This window comes from Apodemus sylvaticus, chromosome 6, assembly GCF_947179515.1.
Source record: "Apodemus sylvaticus chromosome 6, mApoSyl1.1, whole genome shotgun sequence".
NCBI lineage: Eukaryota > Metazoa > Chordata > Mammalia > Rodentia > Muridae > Apodemus > Apodemus sylvaticus.
Genome location: NC_067477.1, coordinates 14791004 through 14817004, shown reverse-complemented (window position 1 = coordinate 14817004; position 26001 = coordinate 14791004). Strand labels below are relative to the sequence as shown.

Here is a 26001-nt window from a genome sequence, read left to right as displayed (position 1 = left end):
CGTCTCCACAGTCCTTATCAAACTAGGGAAATCATTTACAGTCTGGATGCCAGTGATGATATGTGTGTATGATCAAGGTAAACCATTAAGAAATTAGTAGACTGAAAACTAGGGGCTTTTTGGAGGCTGACAGATCTTATCCACCCCTCCAGAGGGACATTACCCCAAACCCCACATGCCATGAAAGCCGGCCCTCCTCCTTGCATCTTGTGACCTCAGATCCCACTGGAGCCCTGCTGGCGGTAAGGAGGAGGCAGCACCTCTGTAGGCTCTGGGCACTCAGGCATGCACCCACCACACCTGTGTGTGTGTGACAGGCACAGCAGGAACATGGCAGCATTCCCAAGGGGTCAGGGAGCATGTGAGATGGTGTGATAAAAGCTCCATTCAAAGGGCCTGCGCACCTCCCAAAGAAAAGGAACAAACAAAAACACAAATCATGTTTTCGCTTTTAATAAGGGGTTTTTCTCAAAAGGGCAGCTTTGAAAATCTCTAGCTTGTTGTGAACCAGAAAGCCAGGGAGTCCCTCATCCTGACACCGTGTGCAAGCCACGCTGCGGTGTCTGTGGCTCCACTGCCACCATAGGAGTCAGTGCACCTCTCTGAAACAAAGCCAGCGTGAAAACCGAGGCGGACGTGAGTCCTACTTTGATTTAAGGAAAAGGACAAGTTTTTAATACAGCAAAACAGAACACAAAAAGTAAACAAATCCTTAGAAATCACTAGATATATGTGTGTGTTTATATAATTAGGATCATCATCAACATTTTAAGCCTTTAGGAATCAGTCTGCCACCTCACCTTTTCTTTTGGTACTGGGGATACTCTTTTTAAGAAAAAGCAGACTCTGCCCAGACTCTATTTGAATGGCCTCACCCAGCTCTCCTCCCACTGTCCCTCACCTCCTCCATCCACTCAACACCCCAAGTCCAGCCTCCGCTCCTCAGCAGGAGGCAGGGGCGGCATTCCCTCTGGAGTGGGGACAGCAGGCCTACAGAGCACAGCTGAGCAAGGAGGAGCAGCAGTGCCCACAGCGGTCCACAGCCTTCCAAGGGCGCCTCCTCTGCTCTGCTGCCGTTCACTATTTCGTTCTGCCCAGGAGCAAGATGGCAATCTTAATCAAATAGGGAAGCTGGATCTTTAAAATAACTTAAAAATCACTTTTATATAAAGCAGCAAAAACATATTTTCCTCTCTGCGAAAAGAAAAATGTTAACCAGGAACATGGTGATGTGGCGGGCTGTCCGCAACTTCTGCTCGACTGGATCCCACGAGCATCTCAGAGTCTCTCCTTCACCTCGCCCATGCAGCCTGAAGACTCTTCAGTGTCTCCAGTCACGGTTTCACTTTCTTCCGGGCTTAAACTTTCATTTTCAGACCTGGTCCCATTAGGGATGGAGTTTTCCCCATTGACGAGCCCATTTTCAGCAGCCTTGACTTTGCTGACAGGCTCTGTGAGGCTCAGAGACTCCTGCACACCTGCCTCCTCCTCCAGCTTTCTCAGGACCAGAGGGAGCCTTGAGTCCCCCACCCCGCCCTCCAATAGCCCCAGGTCACTCTCCTCGTATCTGGGCAGGGGTGCCCTCTCCTCCATGTGTTTGCGGTAGTACTCCCGGTTCATGGCTGCACTCTTCACTGCTTTTTCCAAAATCTCCTTCTCACCCAAGCGCAATTTGATGGCCATTGTGGCCCGAACAGAGAGGTCAGGACTTTTCAAGACGATCTTATCTTCCTGGGGGGGGGGGGGTGGGTGGGTGGAGGGGGATGAGACAGCAAATTAATGACATGAACTCTCAGCAAAGCTGTGGGAGCAGCGGTCAGCCAGGAGGGCGAGGCGCTGGCCAACAGCTTGTAAACCAAAGCCTCACAGCACCCACCCATGGCGCAAGGCTCCCCTCAGACTGCAGTCTGACTTGGGGCTCTTGTTATAGGAAGTCAGGACTATTAAAACAAAGGTAAGGCCAGGTAAACGGAGCCAACGCAGAATGGATGGCTTTACTCCCTTTAATCACCGTGACTGGAGCCCCCATGTGTGCCCAGAATGAAGGCTGTGAACTACGAAGAGAGAAACAAGTCTTCCAGCCAGGCCTGGTGAGCAGCCACAATCCCAGCTAGTCGGGACTGAGTCAGGATGGTTATGAGTTTGAGGCCTGGGTGAGTTTATGACAATCTGTCTTGAAAACAGATCGGGGGCTTGGCTGCACAGGCAAGCCTCTGTGTTTAACCTTCTAATGTACTACATGCTGGTGCAAAGGGGGTTGTGGGGAGAGACAGTGTGTGTGAGAGACAGAGTGTGTGTGTGTGTGTGTGTGTGTGTGTGTGTGTGTGTGTGTAAGAGAGAGAGAGAGAGACAGACAGAAAGAGAGAGAGAGACAGAGACAGAGACAGAGAGAGAAAGAGACTGACTGAGATTGGGGGGATAGCAAAATGCAAATTTATGTTTGTGGTATCATGAATTAAAGATATTTTTCAAAAGTACTAACTTTGTAAAATTTATCAAATGCTATTAGTATAAGCATGATAAACTGAAATACATTGATATCAAATAAGGAACATCAAACATACATTTTGCTAAGAATCAGAATGAATTGAGGACTAGAAACATGACAAAGCATGGTCCTCATTCATCTAATTACCTCGATTGTAGTTTTGTATGTCTTTAAAAGAAGCGAGGCTCTGTCTTCCAGAAACGTCCACAGTCTGACCTCGTTGCCCCAGCTGACAGGGAACTCCGAGTTCCCCAGAGTGAAGATCCTGTCAATGGCGCTGTCCCCTAGCAAATGCTCTTTCAGCTCCTCTACAAGAGACACACACAGCAGCCAGTCAGGAGGACAGCATGGCTCTTGCCGTGACAAGCCATCCTCTGCATCTCCATAGTCCTGCGTCTCCGAGCAGAGGCAGAGAGCTGAGCTCCAGGCCCGGAGGTCAAGCGAGGCGGCCCTCAGAGGCAGTGTTGGTTCAGCACTGTCTCAGAGAGGGACACTGGGAGGCTCGAGACAGGGTTAAGAGTACTGGGTACCGGTCCAGAGGTCCCAGCTTCAATTCCCAGCACCCACACAGCAGCTCACAACCATCTGTAACTCCAGAAGTCACTGCACACACATGCACATACATAAATAAGATAAAAAGAAATGTCTTAAAGAGATTAGGAGAGTCACTATCATCCTGGGATCCTCTGATTGGTAACTACATACCCCATCAAGCCAAAGATGGAGGAATAATTACATGAACTACAGAAACCTGACTCAAGGAAAAGTGAGTCTCTCTCAGCATCTCTCTCTCAGTGCGCCCCTTCTCAGAAATCTAAACCACAGACAAGCATGTGTGTTAGAAGGAATGCTCAGCAATGGCCTGAGCAGTCAGCTCAGCATGCACACCATGCTGCTTATGTCACTGAGACAGCGGCTCTTTCCCCACTAGATGCCTTACAGCCATCTCTACTCACAATCCAAACCGAGGAGCTGTACGCCAGCCAACCTAACTTGTATTAGTATTAGTTGGAGTAATTCAAAGACTACATCAATTGTGTCAACATGACAAACTTCTGATGACTGAAAAGAAACTAAAGGACAATAAACATAAGATGATTTTTAAAAACTTCATGTTATCTGATGTTTAAAAAAATCAACTATCTAGGTCCAAGGTAAATTTCAGGGTTTTAGATACGTTACCCTTTAGTTTATAACCTTTTTTAGAGATAAAGATCTAAAAAAAAAAAAAAAAAAGCTTCTTCAGAAATAGGAATCTCTTTCCAGACCTCTCCAGTGCTGAGTCACTGCTGTGACTCCTCTTGGCAGCCCAGCTCTCGGCTCAGGGCAGAGGCAGGGCCATGCTCTCCAGCAGGCGTGCACAGAAGCTGGACACAGCTCACAGCTCACATGGCTGCAGACAGCCATACAGAGCAGCCACTGGCCTGAGCCTAGACAGCAAACCTCTTGTGTTCTGGTCATTCTTTCCCTGAGGTTCCCTGTCCCAAGCTAGCCTGAGTCTGTCATACTGAGTGAGGACACTCACCATCCTGTGAGCTTCTCCCTCTGTAGAGAATATCTCATACTACTCTACCTTTCTCTCTTCCTTCAGCACATGCAAATACACTGTCTTCAGCAAGAACTGCTCCCTGAAGTCTATTACCTGAACACCAGCAGTACCATGGAGATGGATGTCTGGGACATAGAAGTAATGCAGCTGGTTCTGAGCCAAGGTCGTCACATTACTAGCTGAGTGGCCCTTTCCTAACCTCTCATACTCTGTGAACTGGAATCTCTATATCAGTGTGACAGGAAACACCTTACAAGGCAGAAGAGATAAAAAAAAAAAAATACAGGAAGCACCATGTTGAACACTGGGACTGCCATCAGCAGCAGGCCTCTCCCCCGCCCCCTTTCTTGCTTGATTCCTCCATCACTAAATATAGAATAAAATACCTCAGATCACCCTAGCTTGTGCACAGAAAAGCTGCTGTGTGAAAGGCAGTGAATCTCTGGAAGGGGCTTGCTCTTCAGGGACAGCTACCCTGTCTCACTCTAGTTCCCAATAGTGTCTATACTGCCTCCCTCCATTCTAGGACTAAGTTCTTGTACATTCAACTCCCTGTTAATCCCTCCCACAAGCGATGGGGAAGACACAGGGACAGCCTCAGTGGCTGCAATGGATGGCTTTAGCAAGCTACACTTTCCCTAATGCTCAGGCAGTTTTGTTCTAGAAAACCATTTATCTGTTCAGTAAATCATTCACTTATTCTCTAGCCCAGCTATTCTGCACCAGACTAAAGGTAACAAAACAACAGGCCCCATTACAAATGAAAGCTCCAGCCCAACGGCTGGGCTGGGAGCGCAGTCTAGGGCGGGGAACAAAATCAGGGCCTCCCAGGTCGCTCAGCACAGCCAGTTCAGAGGACTTGTTCTAAGCTCAGTACAGGATTTAATCCCTCCTGGGTCTGGAATACAGAGTTGTGGCCAGGAACATTGTGTCTATACAGGTGCTGTCTGCAGTCTTACTTACCCTCCCAGGGTGTCTAGACTCTTTAATCCCAGTGGACAACAGATTAGTTCTTTCTCTAAAATTGCCGTCTTCCCTCTACCATCTTAAGAATTTTATCTTTAATTTGAATCACCCCCCCATGCTTTACATTTTCACAATTTAAGAAGAAAAAATACTTTTTCATCTGAAATTAATTTTACCTTCAGTCATGCAGAATACTCGGAGAAAAGCAAGAAGTTGGGCAGAGATGGGTGGCTCAGTAAAATGTAATGCAAAAACACTGGATCTGAAAACAACAGAATCTGAGATCAGACCCACAGTTCTGAATGCAGAGGAAGATGCCAGGCCCACACACCAGCAGTGGTCCTCAGGGAGCAGAGCTGAGCCTCACTAAATGGTAGGCATGCACCTTGGAAAGCTGGACGCTGGTGGGTAGGGCCCTGCCAGGCACTGGCCACCCTTGCAGAATGCCTGCTGCCTAACGACCTTGCTCTGGGGTCACGTGCTCACAGTGAGAGAATTAAACACACCCACAGTCCTTAAGAAGCATTAACAATAACTCATGTTGAGTTCACACTTTATCATTAATCAAATATTGACAAGTTCAATAAAAAAAAGTTCAGATAATCCATTTTCATTAAGAATGGTTCCTCTAGTCCCTGGAGAACTAATAAATCATAATTCTCATCTTCTTTACCACTTCACACCTCAAATGCAAGAAAATTTAAAGAAACTAACCAGAAATTCATGGAATCACTGAGGTCATGACTTCATTACAGAAACTAATGGTGGCAAAGAATTAAACAAAACAAACTGACCCATGTCATTAGCCTTTTCACGGTGAAAGACACCATAGCACTTATTTAACTTAACAAGGACTGCAGGCCAGAAGCCCTGGAACTAGCCATGAGCAGTGCCAGCAGCACACTTATATCTATCTGGAAGCACTGGGCAATCACCACCCATCGCCAAGGTCTGAATCTGCTGTTTAACAGGGATAACAGGATTAAGACACAGTACTGTGGAGGAGTTTTATTAACACAGCAATTAAACACTATGTAATGGAATACTACATGCAGCAAAGGGAAGCACCAAGCCGTGTCATCTTGTACATACGTTGGGATGCCAGCCCGCGCCAGGACTTCGGCCTTCATGGCGTAGAGCCTGTCGCTCTTACTCACACCAAGCTTGATCTTCACTCTGTCGTGTGGATTGTTGTCGAAGAAAAACCCACTGTGGGTCACAAACTCTGCATTTGACCGAGTGCCATAAAAAATGTAAATCTAAGATGCAGTAAAGAAGAAAACAGAAGGCCATAAAACAAACTCAGTGTGTGTTCTTAGAACAGTGCAGGGCAAAGGCTTAGTTCTCAGACATTAGCACTACTTTACAATAGTAGACAGACTGCTCAAGTAACCACACATCCACTGGTAAAACCTGACGCATATGTGTGCACTCCTCCTAAGTTCCCAAACTCAGCACAGGAGAGTGAAGCAAACACACCTGTCTACAACTACCAGGCAGGGGGAGAAGGGCCCAGGGAGATACTGACCCAGGACTGCTAAGCCCCTCCAGATAGACAGCCCTCTCTTAAACTGTACTTCAGAATGTACCACGTCTTCTTTTCCTTCTAAAACAGGAATACTCTAGACAGGTCTTTAAATTAACTCCTGTCAGAAGCCCACTTCCACAGCCTGTGCACTTTCAAACTAACAGGCTGTGAATGTTTCTCGAGAGCAGACCAAGTGGAAGGCAGTGTCTGTCTCTATAAGTTTTTTATTATATGCTGGGTTGTAAAACTAATAAATACAGAGATTTATAGATATGCATTTCAAATTGGCTGGGAAACTTAACTGTGCCTCTACTCAAATTATTAGATAAAAAATATACGTATCACAGTGAAAGTCTAAGAGAACAGGAATGATTGTTCTAATTCCCTTAGGTTTCAGCTACCTAAGCCGCACCTCTTTTAAATAACACCTCTTTATAAAGAATGCAGCTTATGAAACAAAACATTTGTTTCAGTATTATATGACAAAATCTATTTTGGCAAACAGTATCACATATAGTAGTTCAGTTGTGCAAACAGTTCCATTATTTTCTTTGAGGATGCAAAGTACAATTCAAAGCATCTTTCTGACCAAGATCTGGTCAGTGTCCCAGCCCCTCCCTCTGCCCAGTGCCTCGCCTCCTAAGGACAACAGCCTCGCTCAGGGCCCAGGGGTTGGCTCTTGGCTAGAAGGCTGAAGCCCACCTGATCTCCAGCCTGAAAGTCCTGCAGAGCCACGCACTCACAGCGGTCATCTTCCAGGTTATAGCCAGTTGTGATCTAGGCAGGAGAGAAAGACAGGATGAAGAGACAGGCGTCCATGAGCAAAGGTGACCAGAGGTGCTCGCAGGGCAGCAAAGGCTTTCAACATCCGAGCAAAGAGCTGGTAAGGATGTCAGTCATTTCCATGCACACCAAAGATTGTACAGGAAACTGCAAGTCTGAAGTAAGTAAATCTCTCTTGGGAAAAGACAATGTGCATCACTTCTGGGTCTCCACCAAACCCACTATTAGAAAATTACTGCCTTTGAGGCCAGAGTAAGGTCTCCATAGATGACAAAAGGCACATATCCGTACTGGCCACCATGCCTGTTCACTAGTAATGGGGGCCTTTGAGGTTTCTGTATTTACCAACAAATGTTATTTTTATCTAACTTTCGTCCAGGGACAAAGTGTGTGGGGAAGGATTTAGTTCAGTGAGAGAGCACTGGTTTAATGTGCACAAGGTCCTGGGCTCTTTCACCAGAAATACATAAAAAATGGGTTTTTCTACTGTGAAGAATCAAGAAGACAAGAGCCACTTCTAAGTCACAGACACATTTTACTCTGTAATTAGTCACTTAAAACTTTCAGGTAAGCAGAGGCACAGTAAACAGTTATTAGTCCCTTTCTTTTTACTAAGAGTTTCTAAGCCCATATGGTACAGACAGTACAGAAAGGCCCCTATCCTGACCCAAATCCATGGCACACCTGTCTTGGCATGGTCTCTGCATGCAATACACATGTTCTTAAATACCTTTTGAATCTTTTTACACAGTTTCCCGTCATGACTAGTTCTTGCCCTGGCTTTATCAACATGTGATCTTCCACCCTCCTGCATGGTGCTGGCTGCAGTACACTTCCTTACACTGATCACTGTGCTGTGCTGATCACACAGGGACTCTGGACAGTGCCGAGTTCCCAGGAGGCCTCAGAGCCCGGTGCTCTCTGCAGTGTAGGCCACAGTCCTGTTCCCTCCCACAAGGAGCTATCTTTAACTCCTATTCTGCTTTGAGACTCAGAAACCAGCCTTCTTTTGGGGTTTCAGATGTCAGCAGCATCTGAGGAACAAGTGTTCTGAGCAGGGGTGGGGGAGGGGGTGGGGGAGCAGCAGCAAGTACAAACCACTGAGGTGGGCTATGCCGGTACTGGGGACCGTACAAGTCAGAGTAGGTGAGACCTGTACATGTGAAAACTGGGGTTTTGATGTGAGCTTAGAATCCAAATATCTTGGGACTTTTCAACAGCTAAGCAGAAGGGCCTTGCAAGCTTCCTACCACACTGACTAATAGTCACAAGGGTTATTCTCATCACAGCATATACAATGGTCTATAAACACCTTAGCAGAAACCTTCTCAGGTAAACTGACAAGACAAATTCTGCTAATTTTGGACCGATCTAGCAAGATTAAAGATTCACCTTTGCAAAATGAGGGAGATGGTGCAGTGGTAAAATGCTTGCTGTGCAGGCATAAGAATTAGTTGGATCTCTAGCATTTACGTTAAATTAAATAAACAAAGAACCCAAGCGCAGTGGTGTACATCTTTAACATCCTCACAGAAGGCCAATGTCAGGGAAGCCTCCTAGACCACCTAGTGAAAGCAGCAAGCTCCAGGATTTGTGTGCCAGACTTTTGTCTCAAAATATGAGGTAGAGCTGGGCAGGTGGTGGCACACACCTTTAGGGGGCAGAAGCAGGTAGATCTTTGATTTCAAGGCCAGCCTGGTATAGAGATTAAGGTTCAGGACAGTCAGAGCTATAGAGAAAAACCCTGTCTCAAAAATCAAAAACCAAACCAAAACAACAAAATATGAGGTGGAGAACACTAGAGAAAGCCATGCAGCCTTGACTTATGGCCTCCATCCACACACTAACTAACTAACTAACTAACTAACTAACTAACACACACACACCTACACAAACCTGTAGATATGTACACGTGCAAGAGTACACACACAGAGACATATTTCCTATAGCTTGCAATTGGGCCTTAGAACCTCTTAAAACCTGCTTCTCCAAGTGGCAAAGGACTTCTTCACTCCCATTCACCAGAATCCTAGGCAGCACTTCTTTGCCTTGCTGCCACCACAGAGTGTCCCTAGGGTGCGGACCACTGTTGAAAGCAGACAGCACTAGCAGAGCACTAGCGGGTCATGCCTTTCTCCTGAGTTCCCCTGTGAGAATCTAATGGTACAAGGAGAGTCCACATGGACACACAGAATAAAAGCCTTTGCTTGAACAGCCTGACCTGACCTGAGTTCAAGTACCTCATGTTAAAGAGGCTAACTGGTCTTGAGTATGATACACAGCTCTACAGTTTGAAACTGCATTCCTTAAATGCTCCCACACTCAATCCCACAAAACCTCACAGCCACAGAAACAAATCAACAAAGGTATCCAGTTAGGTATGTGGGACAAGGCTTCTTGAACAACCGTCCTAAGGTTAGCAGAGAACCCTGATAGGTCACAGGACACACAAATTACATTAAAGAAAATGATATGCCAAGAGCTGTCTGTTATTCTTAATTTGAGATAAACTCAAAAGTGCAGCTTTACCATACTGGCAGGTAAGTAACACCAATGCCCAAACTCAGAACGCCTACGAATATGCATGTGAAAGTGCCACAAATAGTCAAAAGACAGAAGACAGTGGGACAGCACCCTCAGCTGCAGCAGCCTTCCCTGCAGCTAGTAAACCAGAGGACACTGGGACTGCAGGGGAAAAGAGTGACCTATTTTACTAGAGACTTCTGTATTGCTTAATTCTTTTTGATTATTTAATATTGGAAGTGAAAATAATTTTTAATGATCAATTCACTTTGGAAAATAGTGATCTAGTTCATATAGAGAGAAAAGAAAATGCAAGGGTCAGGTATTTAAAGCTACTTGAAACTTTAAATTTCAAGATTACCAGTTTAAAAAATATCTCTAAAGGAGAAAAAAAGAACAAAGAATATAAAAATTATATTCATTAACGAAAATGTAAAACATGCTACTATTTCTTAGTCCCGCTAATTAAATTAAGCATATCTAAATTAAGACAAAATGTAATTATAAAAGTGTCATTCTCCCTTGCTACAGTTCAAATACTGTTAAGACTGAGAGACTACCAGAATCAGCAGGAGGACAGTTTGCCTCGAGTGTCTGGTAAACAGCGCATGTGCTCAGGCCTCCGTATACATGTGGGATAATCATTTTCAGCATTTCTTTAATCTATTTATAATATTGCTAATAATATCAAAGCAAGCTGGCACGGCAGAACAGGAATCAAACCCAACTCACCCTGCAGGCCAGCCGTGCTAAGAACTTCAGAATGAGCTGGGTTTGTCACCTCCCTACCTGTGAGGACCACGAAGTCCTCATCACAGAAACAGCTTCAGTCTCATGTCATCTGGAACCCAAGAATGTGGAGGTACAGGACTAGCCCTTTTCCCTTACCAAATCAGCCACAGGAAGACGCTTCCTGTCTTCACTCATCCAGCTGCCAGGCAGCCTTGCCTGCACTTGTGCCCAGAGCCTAGCACACAAAGCTCCCCACACAAAGGCTCCAGAGCCAAGCAGGTAAATCACAGAGGGTAAGGGACAGAGCAGGGCAAGGGGCGAAAAGGGAATCAGCAGAGAACAGAAAGAGCCACAGAGAGAAAGTCAGAGATGAAAGGTTTTCTTCAATAAATTCCTACTCGTAAGAGAATAAGAAAGCCAGTGGTTCTTTCAGCCTGTGGTTCAGTCAGACAGACAAGGAATGTGGGAGCCGGTCGGCGCTGTGATTCAGACCATACAAATGTAGCTTTCAGTAGGAAGATACGCCCAGCTTCTACCAGAGGCAGGCAGACCAGCAGCAAGGTTTGCTTCCACCTGTCCTGTGAGAGTTGGCAGAGGAAACAGGAAGCCAAGGAGAATGTCTACCCAGAAGCCCAGCAGCCCCCAGCCTCAACCCCAGGAAGAGATCTTTACCAGGCCATTGGTATGATTGCACATGTCCCATAAAGGAATCAGAGCCAAGGTCACTCGGGAACCATCCTCTGTAGGAATTTGGTTTTGCCGTGTCATAACTGACGAGACAGCCCACCTGTTACAAAAAGAAAATAAACAAATTAAGAGTAAATTTGTCTAAAGCCACCCCCACAAGAACGCACTCAATCAGGAAACTGAGGTTTTGGGTGGCTCCCAGTTTTCAGGCTTTTCTGTACCATTTAGAACTAAATCCAGGATTGAGAGGAGGAGGGGGCAGAATGGCAGGAAATGGGGGTGGCCTGTGCATGGCCGCCGGCTGAGTGTGCAAAGAACCCGAGAGAAGCAGGGTCTCAACCTGCATGGTGAGGAAACTGCTGTCTCCAAAGCCAGCTCTCCCTCTCAGCTGAATGCTCACTTTACCCAGCTTCTAGCCGCCCTGACTGGTGGGTGCTGCTCCTCTTCCCTAATCAGACACCCTCCAAGTTGGGATGAGATGTGGAACATGGCACTTTTATTACATAGTGTAGTGTAGTAACTTTATGTTCAAAAAGAATCCCTGCTTCACACTAATATTAATCTACTTAAAAGAGTAAAAAATCCTTTAGCAATACTTAACACTAATGTTAAGCCCAAACACCCCTTGGCTACCTCAGGCAAGTCACTAACATTACAGGTTCACAGCGGTTTCTTGGCAGCTGTCAAAACGCCAGTGCTTATCAAAGCTGCTCACCGTGGCTTTTGAGACCGCCCCATTTCAACACTGTAAGTGGTCGCTGCAGGTCACAGCTGCCGAGCTCCCTCACTTCCAGATCCTCAGAAACCACCCTCAACACAGCGCCGCCCCTCACACAAACCTGTAGTCCTCGTAAGTGAAAGAATCCTTCAAGGGCAGTTTGTTGGCATGAGGATGGGTCTGGGAATGAATGGTTTTAGAAAGCAGAGGTGGGAAAAAAGGGGAAAAAACAGAAATCAGTCAACAGAATTTCATTATTTAGCTGCTAACAGATCCTAACAAGAGCCAAATGAAGCAGGAGGCGTCCAGCCGCGCAACCGAGGGATCAGCGTGCTATTGTGCCTTCATACATCACTGTCAACTTAATTTGTTGTGCCCAGCGGCCGCCATAAATCTGCTCCTTCCTACTTCCATCCGGAACCCACAAGCACCACACAAAACAGTGTAAGGTGGACTGCTTTCACAAAGGCAGGCACACCCTCTGCTACAACCACGAGCTCTGAAGGGAATGCGGAGCCTGCAAGGCCAACAGGGAGGGCCTGCCTATCTTGGGATCTCGTGCTCTCTGACTAGATTTTATTCTCTTTGTATGTCACAAGAAGCAACACTTACAACCCCTCTAGTATGCTAGAAATATTCTCACATTCTCTAATAACACTTGATGACAATCGACTTATGTGCAAATGAATTATTTACATAGTAAATGTGGATCAAACACAGGAAATCAAGCAAAGTAAAGTCTTTTGAGAGAATGAAGTAAATTTTGAAGTAAGATAAAGATAAAACAGACCAGCATTATTTTAAATTATTTTTTCTCTAGACAAAAGAACACCTGAAAAAATGTCCAAAACTTCACACATTGAAGAAAATTTTATAGCTTCACATTCCCTTTTTATAATCCCCTACCCCTTAGCCCTTTAAGCACTTAAAACTTTACCTCAATTAAGAAACTGAAGCTGTAACGTGTGATTTTCATTTTAAGTTTCAATTACAGTCTGATAGGCAGATTGCAGTAAGTGATCAGATGAACAAACGGTTGCTTCTGAGCTGGAGACCAGATCTGCCGAAGCTCATCTTGTGCCTGCAAGTGTGGCTCCATGCAGCAGTTTTAACCCCAGGTACGGCACCACAAGTGAACTGTAATCTATCACTGCTCCCTGTACTGTGCTTGATGCACTGTGTGCGGGGCAGTAGGGAATGAGGTACAAGTGGCTCAAACCATAATCAATTAGGAAACAAAAGCCTGTCCTTGGTGCGCAGTCTCAGACAAATCATATACTACAAAGGGCTAACTGATGGTAGCTCCTAGTGCCTGCCCCTTCCCTCTTTTTAGCCTCATTTTAAGCCTTTGGAAGAAAAGTCAAAATGTAAAACTGTATTTACATAATCTTTAAGATGCATGTTGGGCCAGGTGTACCTGTATATACCTGTAAACACCAGCACTTGAGAGGCTAAAATGGGAGGATTGAAACTTTAAGACTTGCTTGTGCTACATAGCTAGAACCTGTCTCAACATAAACAAAACAGAATGAGATAAAATGAATACCGTGCTAGCAATGTGCAATTAAATAAGAGACTTTAAGGGAACATACAGACTAGTACATCGCAGGGCATCTCCAGCCTGGTCCAGGAGATAGTATACCAGGGAAGGTCAGTGCGGCCCTTGGCTCTGGAGACTGCTCTGGGGGCTCAAGGCACATCTTCCTCTTACTAACTACAGTTAGCCAAGACAGACTCAGAGTTTTCTTTAAGCATACAGATCACCATAAGGCCCTTTCCTTCTCTCAAAACTAACCTGGGAAGAAGAGACAAACTTCAAAATAGTAAAGAGAACGAATTCTATTGATCAATTTTCCTTTGATTGTAATAAAGTGAAATCTCATTTTATCTTATTATTGAGAACTTTGCACACCCAAATGTCTCTTTCCAAAGTCTAAAAGATGCAAAAATGTTATTTTTAAAAAATGTTTTAATTCACTTAAACTACGGAATTTACTACAGCCTTCTGAAAGTTGGTAAATTCCTATGTGAAACCTCAGAAATAATAAAATTTGAACACCCTCCCCTCAAAAGGCTGATAATAGGGGAAAAAATGGACAGTTTTCAGTTTTGAAAAGGACTTCAAGATTCTTCCAACAGTTGAGTATCTTTAGATAGCCGTGGATTCCTCAAGAACATGTATGGCCATTCCAGGACCAAGAAGATGGAGGGCTAAACCAACGTGCATCTTCTAACAGTTTGCATACACCCTGCATGACCTAATGGTCCTGACAAAATCATTAAAAATAAAAGCCTCAGTAAAAAAAGATGTGTAAGTACATTTTCTGTGTGGTTATATAACATTTTCAGAAACCATTAGAAATAGCTGTTCTCAAAAAACAGGGTGTACCTAGTACACATGATTCTGGTATAAAAGGCAGTCTGCACTGACACAAGAACTTAACAGTGCAAAATGTGGCACTGAGGCAGCCAGTGGCCTCCTCCTCAGCAGGGCTTGCTCTGCTGTGACGCCAGCTCCATCTACTGGCAGTATGAAAGAATGCATGCATCCCTACCAGCAACACTCATTTGAATAAAATCAGGTTTCTAAAACAAAACAAAACAAAAACCAAAGCCAGTACCCTTCACCTGAATATACTATTCTTCAAGGATTTAGAAGTATTTGAATATCAAAAATAATTCACCTATAATTTTTATGTAATGTTTAAAACTTAATATTGGAAATAAATGGACTCCCTTATTTAAAAAAAAAAAAAAGAACAAAGCTAAGACAAATGTTGATTGCAAACAATTTTCCTTTAATACCTGAAGAGAAATTTAAAAAAAAAACTATCCCTTTCATTGTTGCCAAAAAATAATTTGAAATGAACTGCAAGCTTCTAAAAATCTCCTCATATGAAAATATTTCACTCCCAGTACGTGGCAGGATACTCTGCTCCCTTCTGGGGTAACTGCCATGAGTCTGACCTTCCTGACGACTTTCCCAGCACTTCAAAGATTTCTGCAGTTGAAACAGGAGCCTCGTTCTTGGTGGCCAACTGATTTTAGTGTCATGGTTTCCCAGACAAAGGTCTATGTGGGACCAGTGCAGAGCATCCTCAAATAGACCCAAGAACCAGGCCTCTGAGGCAAGGGCCCAACAGGAGCCAGCAGGAGCCCTTGTTCAGTAGCTGCGCTACCCAAAATCCTAATAAACAGCTTCTGAAACTAGACACAGGTCTCCTTACGAATCATAAGCAACAAATGATGACTTCTTGAGCACAGTGAATAGCTGATAGGGAAGTAAACACCGGCACAGGTTTTATCAGATGGGGCGCATGCAAGGCCGCTCCTAAAGCCAAGGCTACGATGTGTACCTGTAACCTCAGTTACTTAGGGGTAAGTGCCAACCAGGGCTATAGAAAACTCTACCTTAAAAATAAGTGAGAAGTAAAATAATTCTAGAATCTCTATGTAGAGCTGGGAAGCCCTCTCAAAGTACCCCTTTTTCCATCCAAAGGAGGCACCCTTCTTAAGAAACAGCAATACTGTGCCTAGTACAAAATAATCACTATGTTTGGGAAAGATTAATATCTAAAATTGTTTGTTTGGCTTCAATAAAAAGAAGCAATATTGCTAAATATGTAAGTATGACATTTTGAAAAATTTACCATATTGCATGGGTCTAGTAGTGATGCTTAAGGAAATTAAAAACCACTACAGTCAGGATAGTTGATCCTTATTAAAGTGCTGTCACGAACTACCACTCACATAAAACAAAAATAAACCAAGAAGAAATTTAAATAAAATCTATGGATTATAAGTGTTTGAAGATGGAAAAATGAATGATATTCTGGCTTTTAAAATTGATTTAGCATGCAGCTTCTCTTTATAGTCCCTTGATAAAAATGAAATCTCCCTAACAAACACTTAATAAAAGCTGTCAATATCTCTGAGAAGAAAAATGACACAAATGCATTAAGTATTAAATACCCTTGGAAAAAGTCACATATTCCATGAATTTTTGATGTACTATCTTGACATTAATGTAAAACCTTGATATTTATAATTGACAGATATTTAATAAAGTATAAAAGAAGATGGCTGCTATGCAGCATGCAAATTCCTCAGGCTGAGAGAGGAGCGATTCAGGGTGCACTTACATTAAATAAACAGTTCCTGTGCATCACACAAGTCAGCAGCAGTTTTATTTTAAGCTCTTACAACAAACCTCTGTGAAGAACCAAACAAGCACACTCCATTATTATGTGGATCCCCAACACAGAAACATTTAGTGTGCAAAGCAGCTTCAAAACGTTAATAGTTGTGCACAGGAACAAAATGCATTTGAATCAAGGGTGTTTTTGTGTTTAGCACTGGGAAATAAGCAGTTGTAAACATTTTAAAATGCCACTTGCATGAATATGGTTAGGCACTTCCTAAAACAATTCTCAAATGAAGCAAATTTAACCTAAATAAAGGCTGAAGAACACTGAGGAAAAAGGAAAGATCCCAACACATAATAATAAGATCCCAGAGCACAAGTCTTCCCAAAACCCATCATCCCTTTTTGCTGGAATCTCCTACACCGGGACTGCTTTGCTTCAGGAGGCCAACCAGAATACATCAGTCACTACTTCACAGAGCCATGCTAAAAGGGGAGTTGATCGGTCCATAAAAATGACTCCTAAATACCGTATGTTAGAGAATTTACAACTGTTGTAATCCATAATCAGTTAATTCTCAAAATACAAATATCAGTCCAGCAACTACTCTTTTCAATACCTACAGGAATGCATTTCCTAAGTTTGTTCTGATGAAAAGCCATTAACACTGTGTTATTAAACTGATGATTAAAATACATCTATTTTACATGATTTAAACTTAAACATAGGTTCCTCTGCAAAGGTAGACACACCTAAGTCCAAAGATGACCCCATTTCTCTTACTGCTACCAGGATGAAACCAGACACAGACCTTCATATCTGACCTTGGACAGACACATATGTTTCATAACTGGGATGCTCTGCAGGGCTTCTCGTAGAACATCATCTGATGTAACATTGATAAGAAGTTCAGCAAAGCAGACAAGAGAAAAGAGACACAGCAGACAGCTCCATCAACTGGTCCTCCAGGCCTGAATGGAGCCCTTTTCTCTTTAAGACAATACCAGAGAAGGAAAGGAGATTTCCCTGGAAGGAGGCAGAATGAAGGAGAGATGCAAGATGGGAACAAAAAGGAAGCCAGACACTGGACTGTGACGCTCTGTGACCAAGGCAAGCTGGAAACAGGACATGTCACAGCACGACTCTATGAGTCAATGAACCCTCTTCTTGTATTTTATTTTCTAAGTGTATACAGAACAGTTTAACAGAAGGACAAATCATAAAATATCTATTGAATCTACAACTTAGTTTTGATGTCCATAAATCAGAATCAAAGCATGGTTCATATATTCAGCTCTTGAAGGAAAAATCAATTTTTAAGACTTTTATTTTTAAACACAGATTACATTCAATTCTTTGGGGAATTTTTTCATCATAAAATTCTTCAAACTCAATATGATCAAATAAAAATTTAACTACATCAATACACATCTAATCAAGAGCTTCTGCTTTTCACACACACACACACACAGACACACAGACAGACACACACACACACACACACACACACACACACACACACACGTGTTGTGCATATAGAAGAGGAAGAGAAGGTTTTTTCCTAGCAAATACATATCACTTTAAAATAAAATATGAAATTAGAATAACACTATTGTTCATTACATTTAAAAATACTTTTTAGATGACTGAATCTATAGTCTACCTGCAATTTAAATTTAATTTAATTGCAATTTGCTAAAATATTACCAAAAAAGCCATCTCTGCAGTGTACTTATTAGTTACCATGTATATACACTGAAGGAAAATCAACCATACACCAAACTGGGCCTAAGCCAACCACATATGGGCTGTCAATCACTTATTTACTCAAATAATTACTGGTTTAGAAGGAAAAAAATAAAAATAAGTTAACAGTAGACAATTATAAATTACACATCAGGGTGAAAATTTTAGAAAAGAAACTGATACACCAACAAATTTTTGAGTGCCTGTGATGGAAAATACAAAATTAACATCCAGCAAAGCCAGAGGAAAGATGAACAAGAAACAAAGGTGGACCGCATTAGGCCTCAGTTCCAGTCCCCCTAGGGTTGTCCCCACAACCTCCCAAGGTCCTGGAGCTGCCAGTCTAAGGCACTTCCTTTCCCTGCTAGTAAGTTAGTGAGGCAGATATACGGTTTTAGCCACCAGCAATGAGTTCCCAGTCATGAGTTCTTCAGAGCCTCAAAAACATCTTTCCCTCGTCCCAAGTGAGGACAGCTCTGACGAGGGCACCTGAGAAACACCTTATGTGGACAGTCCTGCACAGCACACACACACACACACACACACACACACACACACACACACACACACAGAGAGAGAGAGAGAGAGAGAGAGAGAAAGAGAGAGAGAGAGAGAGAGAGAGAGAGAGAGAGAGAGAGAGAGAGAGAGAGAGAGAGAGAGAGAGACAAAGAATTGTTTCTCTGCCATTTAGGTGGCAAAGAACCATGTCAAACTTTTTCTACTGTCTCTGAAGATCTATCTTAAGAATCCAGCAAGGGGCAAGACAAGCTCTCACACCACCCTGCATACATACAACTGCTTACTCCAAGAATATAGTGTTCACCCTAGGAAAGTTAGCTAAGGAAACTGCTGGGCCATCTCAGTGCCTCAGGTCAACCATTTAAAATATTTTTTTTTTAAAGCTTACTTCTACACTCCCTAGCCTCAGACATCTCTGCTGCTTGACAAGAGTATTCAACCATAATAAAGCCACATTCCCTGGTCTCCATTAAGTGGTCAACGTTTCTTCAGAAGTAAAATTCCAAATCCTCACTCCTCTCAAAATTAAAAAACAAACACCACAAAGCGAGAAATCAACACAATAGCAAGGCAGTTGTTTTATAGGAACTTATTTTCACCAAAAAGCAAGCTAGCAGCATGTGGTGGCACACATCTTTAATCCCAGCATTCAGGTGGTAGAGGCAGGCAGATCTATGCAAGTTCAAAGCCAACCTGGTTTACACAGTGAGTTCCAAACCAGCCAGGCCTACTAGGTAAGACCCTGCCTCAAACAATACCACCAAACAAAAGCAATTATTTCAGCATCACAACACACTGTTTTCTTTCTCACTGTCTAAGCTGGTCTGACCAGGATCAGGAGTATGCACTTCCTTTACAGAGTGCTGACATCTAGACTGCACCTGTAAGTCCTGCCCTAGGAAAAGAATGGCCTAAGTAGACACAAGAAGTGCTGTCTCCAGAACAGCAGGGGCACAAGCAATGGCCGCCAGCTCTGTATTTAGTGGAGGTTATTGTAAGAACCTTATCCTGTATATTTAATTACCAAAATTCTTCCAAAATAGGTGTCATTTTGTCATGGTCTGTACGTGCTCGGCCCAGGGAGTGGCACTATTAGAAGGTGTGGCTCTGTTGGAGTAGGTATGGCTTTGCTGGCATAGGTGGTGGTGGTGGGGGTTAAGACCCTCATCCTAGCTTCCTTGAAACCAGTTTTCTGCTAATGGTCTTCAGATGAAGATGCAGAACTCTCAGCTCCTCCTACACCATGTCTGCCTGGAAGCTGTTATGTTCCCACCTTGATGATAATGGACTGAACCTCTGAACCTGTAAGCCAGCCCCAATTAAATGTTGTCCTTATAAGAGTTGCCTTGGTCATAGTGTCTATTCACAGCAGTAAAACCCTAAGTCAGAAGTTGGTATGGGACCGGGGTATTGTTGAGATAGGCCTGACCATGTTTTTGCTTGAAAGAAGGTGGATTTAGAGACTTTGGATTTGGAAAGCAGTGGAATGTTTTAGGTGGGGCTTGATGAGCCATCATAGTAGGAATGTGGAAGACTGTGCTGCTGTGAGTGACTTGAACTGTGCATACCAGGACCAAATGAGAAGAATTGCACTATGTGGCCTAAAGATGGTTTTGTGGTATTTTGATGAAGACTGTGGCTACTTTTTGACCTTGTCTGAAGAATCTGCTTGGGCCTGGAGAGATGGCTCAGAGGTTAAGAGCACCAACTGCTCTTCTAAAGGTCCTGAGTTCAAATCCCAGCAACCACATGGTGGCTCACAACCATCCTTGACAAGATTTGGCACCCTCTTCTGGAGTGTTTGAAGACAACTACAGTGTACTTACATATAATAAATAAATCGTAAAAAAAAAAAAAAGAATCTGCTTGAGGCTAAAGTGAAGAGACTCAGATTAATTGCATTGACAAAGGAATCTCAAAAAAGCCCAACAGAGACTTTGTTCTCCGATTAAGTTTCATGAAGACCATTTTGAATAAGTGTAGCAAGCTTAGAAAGGAAAAATATAAAATATATGGTTTGAGTATTAAAGGTGAAGGAGCTGGAAAACAGAAAGCTGGTGATAATGTAATAGAACATGGGGGCTGGCCATGTTGCAGCTCCTGCAAGCAGCAGAACTTAGCAGCTTCGGCCATATGTCTCTGGCTTTAGAGTCAACAGAAGAAACTACTGGGACAATTGATGCTAGTTAGCTGCAGCTAAGAAATCAGCAGTGATTAAGAAGAGCATCACTGTGGTGGAATCTTCTCGTGTTTTCTGAGGGCACAAAGAAGCTGTGTTCCAGAGATAGCCAAGGTTGCAGTTCATGCTGCAGCTAGACTTGGTAATGTGTAAGAGTCACCCAGGTGGTACTGGTTTTGAAGGCATGAAGGGGTCATGAAGAGCAGCTGAGGCTCGGCACTGTGAGAGGCCAGGGAAGGCCATTGGTGAAGGTGCAGCCCTAGTTGCAGTTGATGGCCCAGCACTGAAGGGGTCATGCAAAGGAGTTGAGGCTTGGCACCATGAAGAAATCCTATGAGCAGCTATTGGTGAAGCCTGGTTACAGTGGAAGTCCCCAGTGTATTGGAGATGCAGGTACCATGGGATGCTCACCAAGAACAGTAGCAGCACTGAAGTGGATCAACCTGAGCCTAGAGTGCTACAGAGGGCAGAGCTGGAGATGTGACACCAGCCCCTTGGAGGAGCCCAGAGGCTCATGTGTGGATTCCAAACCGTGGAACAAGAAGCTTTAACATTGAAGTTGCCTTGGAGACCCCAAGATATCTCCAGAGCCATGGGTGATCTGCTGAGGAAAGCTGCTAACAGGGAGTGGAAACAGCCCAGGAGAAAGAAGTCTGTTGCAGTCAGCAAAGATGAAAGAAGAGTTGGGGATCTGAAGACCGCTTTGACACATCAGAATGGAGATGCAGAGTTTGGAGTTTGCCCAGCTGGTTTCCTGTCTTGCTTTTAAGTGATAGATGAATTTTAGAAGAGACCTTGACCCTTTTTTTTTTTTTAAGAGAACCAGCCCCCTCTTCTTCTCTCCCTCCTCCTCTTCTTCCTTTTTTTTAAGATTTATTTATTTCATGTATGTGGGTACACTGATGTCTTCAGACACCCCAGAAGAGGGCATCAGATCTCATTACGGATGGTTGTGAGCCACCATGTAGTTGCTGTGAATTGAACTCAGGACTTCTGGAAGAACAGTCAGTGCTCTTAACCGCTGAGCCATCTCTCCAGCCCAAACTTTGGACTTTTAACACTACTGAGACTGCTATAGACTACAGGGATTTCTGAAGTTAGACTAAATGTATTTTGCATTATGCTATGTTTAGGTGTGGCCCCCATATATTCATGTTTGAACAAGCCTATGGGAGCCAGGGAGTGGAATGTTGTGATTTGCATATGCTTGGCCCAGGGAGTGGTACTATTAGAAGTTGTGGCCCAGTTGGAGTAGGTGTGTCACTGTGGGTATGGGCTTTAATATCCTCATCAAAGCAGCCTGGAAGGCAGTCTTCCACTTCCACTAGCAGCCTTCAGATGAAGGTGTAGAATTCTCAGTTTCTCCTACACCTGGATGCTGCCATGTTCCCACCTTGATAATGGACTGAACCTCTAAACCTGTAAGCCAGCCCCAATTAAATGTGCCTTTATGAGAGTTGCCTTGGTCATGGTGTCTCTTTTCACAGTAGTAAAGCCCTAACTAAGACAATTGTCATCAGGCTTGTTCTGCTGTGGAGGAAATCAAGGAACAGGGATGTTAATAGAATGGGCAGGCTAAGCAGTTAATAACCAATGAAGCTGGAAGAGCAACCTAGATGTCAGTATTCAGGAGTTTAAGGAAAAGCTAAACTGGCCCCTGTTGAGTGAAGTGCTGGAATTCTGACATGGTAAGTGTATGCTTCCTTCACCAGAGCAAGCTATAAAATGACTTACATGGTTAAATGTCCAGCAGTAATGACAAGACTAACAGTGTGAATACCAAACTGGCAGGAAAGGCACACATGGAGTTGTAATCTTCAGTAATGATCTCAAATCTGGATGGTCCATAGCTATCATGAGGTATAGTTCTCCTCACAGTGCACAAGAAAAAACAAAACAAAAACAAACACAAACAAACAAACAAACAAAACAATGGTTCTAGAAATAGCTCAGAAGCACAAGCGAGGCCCTGACTTTGATTCTTTGTGGACACACACACAACTCCTTTTTTATACTTTAAAACTTAGAGGCCACATACGCAATTTATTTTCTGGTACTTTCCTTACAGAATTATGCCATACTGGCATCCTAATATTCCATTATCTGAAATTCCTATCATTTCATGATAATTTCAACAGCCCCACAGACATCTTTTGGCCACTTCCAATTCTCCTAGTTGTCCCATGAATACAAAAATAATGTTGAATCCTTAAGTACACATTCAGCCTCTAGTGGTTTGAATTTCTATTGCCCTCATAGACTCATGGATTTGAATGCTTGATTCCCAGCTGGTAGAACTGTTTGGGAAGGATTAGGAGGAGATATGTCACTGGGGCAGACTTTGAAGTTTCAAAAAGCACAAGCCATTCCCAATTAGCTTTTTCTGCTTCCTACTTGCAGATAAAGATATAAACTCTCAGCTACAATTCCTGTACCATGTCTGCCTGCCTGACACCATGCTTCCTGCCATGATGGTAATGGATTCTAACCTCTGAAACTGTAAGCTCCAAATAAACTTTCTTCTATATGCTGCCTTGATCACTGTGTCTTTGCAGCTATAGAAAAGTAACTAAGACATAGCCTTTAAGCCTAAAGGGAGTTAAGAAGCTGGGCATGACAGCTCAAGCTTGTAAACTTGGGAGGTGGTGGTAAGAGGACTTGGGAGGTGGTGGTAAGAGGATCAGGAGTTCAAGGCCAATCTGGGATACATGAGACATGTTTAAAACATGAGACTGCCACATCGAGGTCTTCAAGACATCCGACATCCTCTGTGTACATTCATACATCATGTACATTATCACCAGCTGGTGGAAATCCCTGCTGATAGCAAGGTCTGTGAAAATACCTATCTCAAAAAAGAAGGTGAGCAGCTTCTGAGGAACAGCATCTGAGGTTGTCTGCCACTACACCCAACACATATACACATTTAAAGAAGAAAGCTGCCTTGAGACACACTGGACTAGGGCTATAGCCTCTGATGTTATACAATGTCCTAGGTTCGAATGCTAGGACTGGCAGAAAAAACAATCCCTCAATTCAGTATGAATACAAAATAGAGAACAACCTGTTTGAAACACTGCTCTAAGAAGGGAAGAGACAAGGCACCAGGATCAGGATGTCACTGCTATTGCCCTCTCAGCATTCAAATTTCGTGGGGGTGCGGGGGAACATTCTTCTGAAATACAAAACTCCACCCTTTAACTGAACAGGACACAAGAGTTAAAAACAAAAAACAAAAAGGAGCAGAGGGCCAAACTGTAGAGGGCACGCCACACAGTGGTATGGATATGCAAGGCTGACTATTATCTTCTCTACAAGTGCACGTTACCTTATATTTTCTTAATTAAATGCTTCATCGGTCAACAGCTCTGAAATGGGCTTTACTCTTGGGTTTCCCACCCCGGAGGAAATACTATCTCACATTCTAAGAGTAATCCCATTGTGTTAAAAAAGCCAATTTCTAGAAACAATATTTCCATGAAAGAATAGTTTAATCCATGCCTATCTTTTAAGTGTGATGTAGAAAATGGATAATTGTTAATTGTTCACTTGGAACAGAATGCTGGGAAGTCAATATATTGATTTGAGCCATCTTTCAAACAAACATGATATTTGACCATAGTCACAGATAAGAAAAGATTTTAGAACTGGGTTTTGAAAAACAGGCCAGCTGGCTCCTGACACAGAATCCAGGAACTCTGGAAACACTCTGCACTGCAATCCAGCAATGATAGCACCAGAGACACCTTGGGAAGAAAAAGAATACAAGGAAAGCAACATGCCTGACAGAATAAAGATACTAGACAGTGAACACGTGCTTCTTAGAGACCTCCTGGGGGATTTCCCTGGCTCTGACTAGGGACAACCCAGGGTGCAGGAGCCGAAGAATAGATGTTACAAAAAAAAAAAAAAAAAAAAAATCACCAGATCATTATTTCAAAAGCACCAGGACAATCTGTAAATTAAGGGACAGGAATAAAAAGACACTTGAGAGGAAGACAAGACTTCTTGTCACATGGCCTTAGTTTTCTCCATAGAAAAAGAATGAAGGAAGCCAAAGATGGGGGAAGATGGCTAAGCCAATTTAAGGTAGCAGTAGACTCCCACAACTCAGGGACCAAGGATGGGAAAAGGGGAAGGGAAGGGTCTGCCAATGGTTATATATGCACCAAAGTCAAATGTGAGGTTCTTGGGACTGCCTGTGGTATTCCCAGAAACATAGAAGGGGCCACACCAACCCAGGGACCCCATCACAGTAAACATGGCCTTACTTTTAAAACTCCCTATTTCTTTTCAATTAGATGGCTCCAAACAAAGAGAAGCAAGGCTGGAAACAATTTCCATGCAAATGATTTCTGTAATACCACATGCAATAATACCACACCAGGTTTGTGGAGCTAACAAATCTGCTACAGAGTGAGAGGTCAGGAGACTGCCTGTCCAGGGTAACCAGCAGCAGCTGGTATCAACACCTTGTGGCTTTCAGCTCTGCCGGGGCAGGAGCCATGGGGACTGACTGGTGCAATCAAGGATAAAAAAGAATTTATACAGAGCAAGCAAAGAGCTCCAGTCCCACCCAGCTGAGCTGGGGGACTGACCACCTCCTTCCTGCACACTCCAGTCATCCTCAGGGCAAGAGGGCACCAGCTCCACAAGAGGTGACCTGGACAAAGTGGCTAGGACGGCTGCACTTGGAGGAAGATTCGCAGCTAAGAGCGAGAACTCAGTAAGTGTGAACAACTCCCACTCTTCACTTTCTGCCACAAGTGCTCTGTGCCTGTCAGCACACCATCATCCAACCCAAAACAGGCTGTGGGGCAGGTGCTACATCCTGCACCTACCTGCTGATGGAACTCAGTCTCACAATGGCACATAGCAATCCCACATAACTGAGTTTAGTCTCAGCTTCAAACTATCCTGTTGGAGATGGTGCAAAAGATAATCTTCCTAAACACTTAATGAATCTACTGCAAAAAGAAAAAAATCTGTTTCCCCATCTGCACTTCCAGACACATATAATGAAGTGACATTTTCCAACATAGGATTTTAGATCATTGGCTCTGTCAATTAACCTCTGCTCAGCAGAATGACCATTCTTCTTTCTATTCACCTCTTAGCCCCTGAACAAGCTGTAGAATCTGGAAGTCATCTTAAGCCATTTATCATTTATCCCTCAGAAAAGCTGATGTGGGAAACAGCCTTCCTGCCCATTTTCACACTTTCCAGATTGGAATCATTTTCCCCTCCCACTGATTCATTTAGCCAAGTCCTTCAACAAAGTTTAAGATTAATCTTTCTTTAAACTTTCATGTGACCTCTCATGACCTCTGAATTCTTAGCACATGCAGTCTGCAAAACAGCTCTAGCCACTGACTTCACACTGCAGTGAACTGCTACTCAGTTGCTGTGCAACACCCATTCAATTATTCCTTCATCTG

General features: G+C 43.5%; 1 protein-coding gene across 4 annotated transcripts in view; it reads right to left on the bottom strand.

Annotated features, from left to right (window-relative positions):
• Positions 1 to 437: 437 nt before the first annotated feature.
• Setd3 (SET domain containing 3, actin histidine methyltransferase) overlaps positions 438 to 26001 on the bottom strand; it is a 69007-nt gene continuing 43443 nt past the window's right edge. For all 4 annotated transcript variants that reach the window (XM_052185109.1, XM_052185110.1, XM_052185111.1 and 1 more), the window contains 7 exons: positions 12096 to 12154; positions 11242 to 11356; positions 7234 to 7308; positions 6096 to 6262; positions 5180 to 5265; positions 2636 to 2796; positions 438 to 1731 (listed from right to left, as the gene is read on the bottom strand). In XM_052185109.1, the coding sequence (XP_052041069.1) occupies positions 1279 to 1731; positions 2636 to 2796; positions 5180 to 5265; positions 6096 to 6262; positions 7234 to 7308; positions 11242 to 11356; positions 12096 to 12154 (1116 nt within the window). In that variant the 3' untranslated portion in view covers positions 438 to 1278. The remainder of the gene's footprint in view (positions 1732 to 2635; positions 2797 to 5179; positions 5266 to 6095; positions 6263 to 7233; positions 7309 to 11241; positions 11357 to 12095; positions 12155 to 26001) is intronic.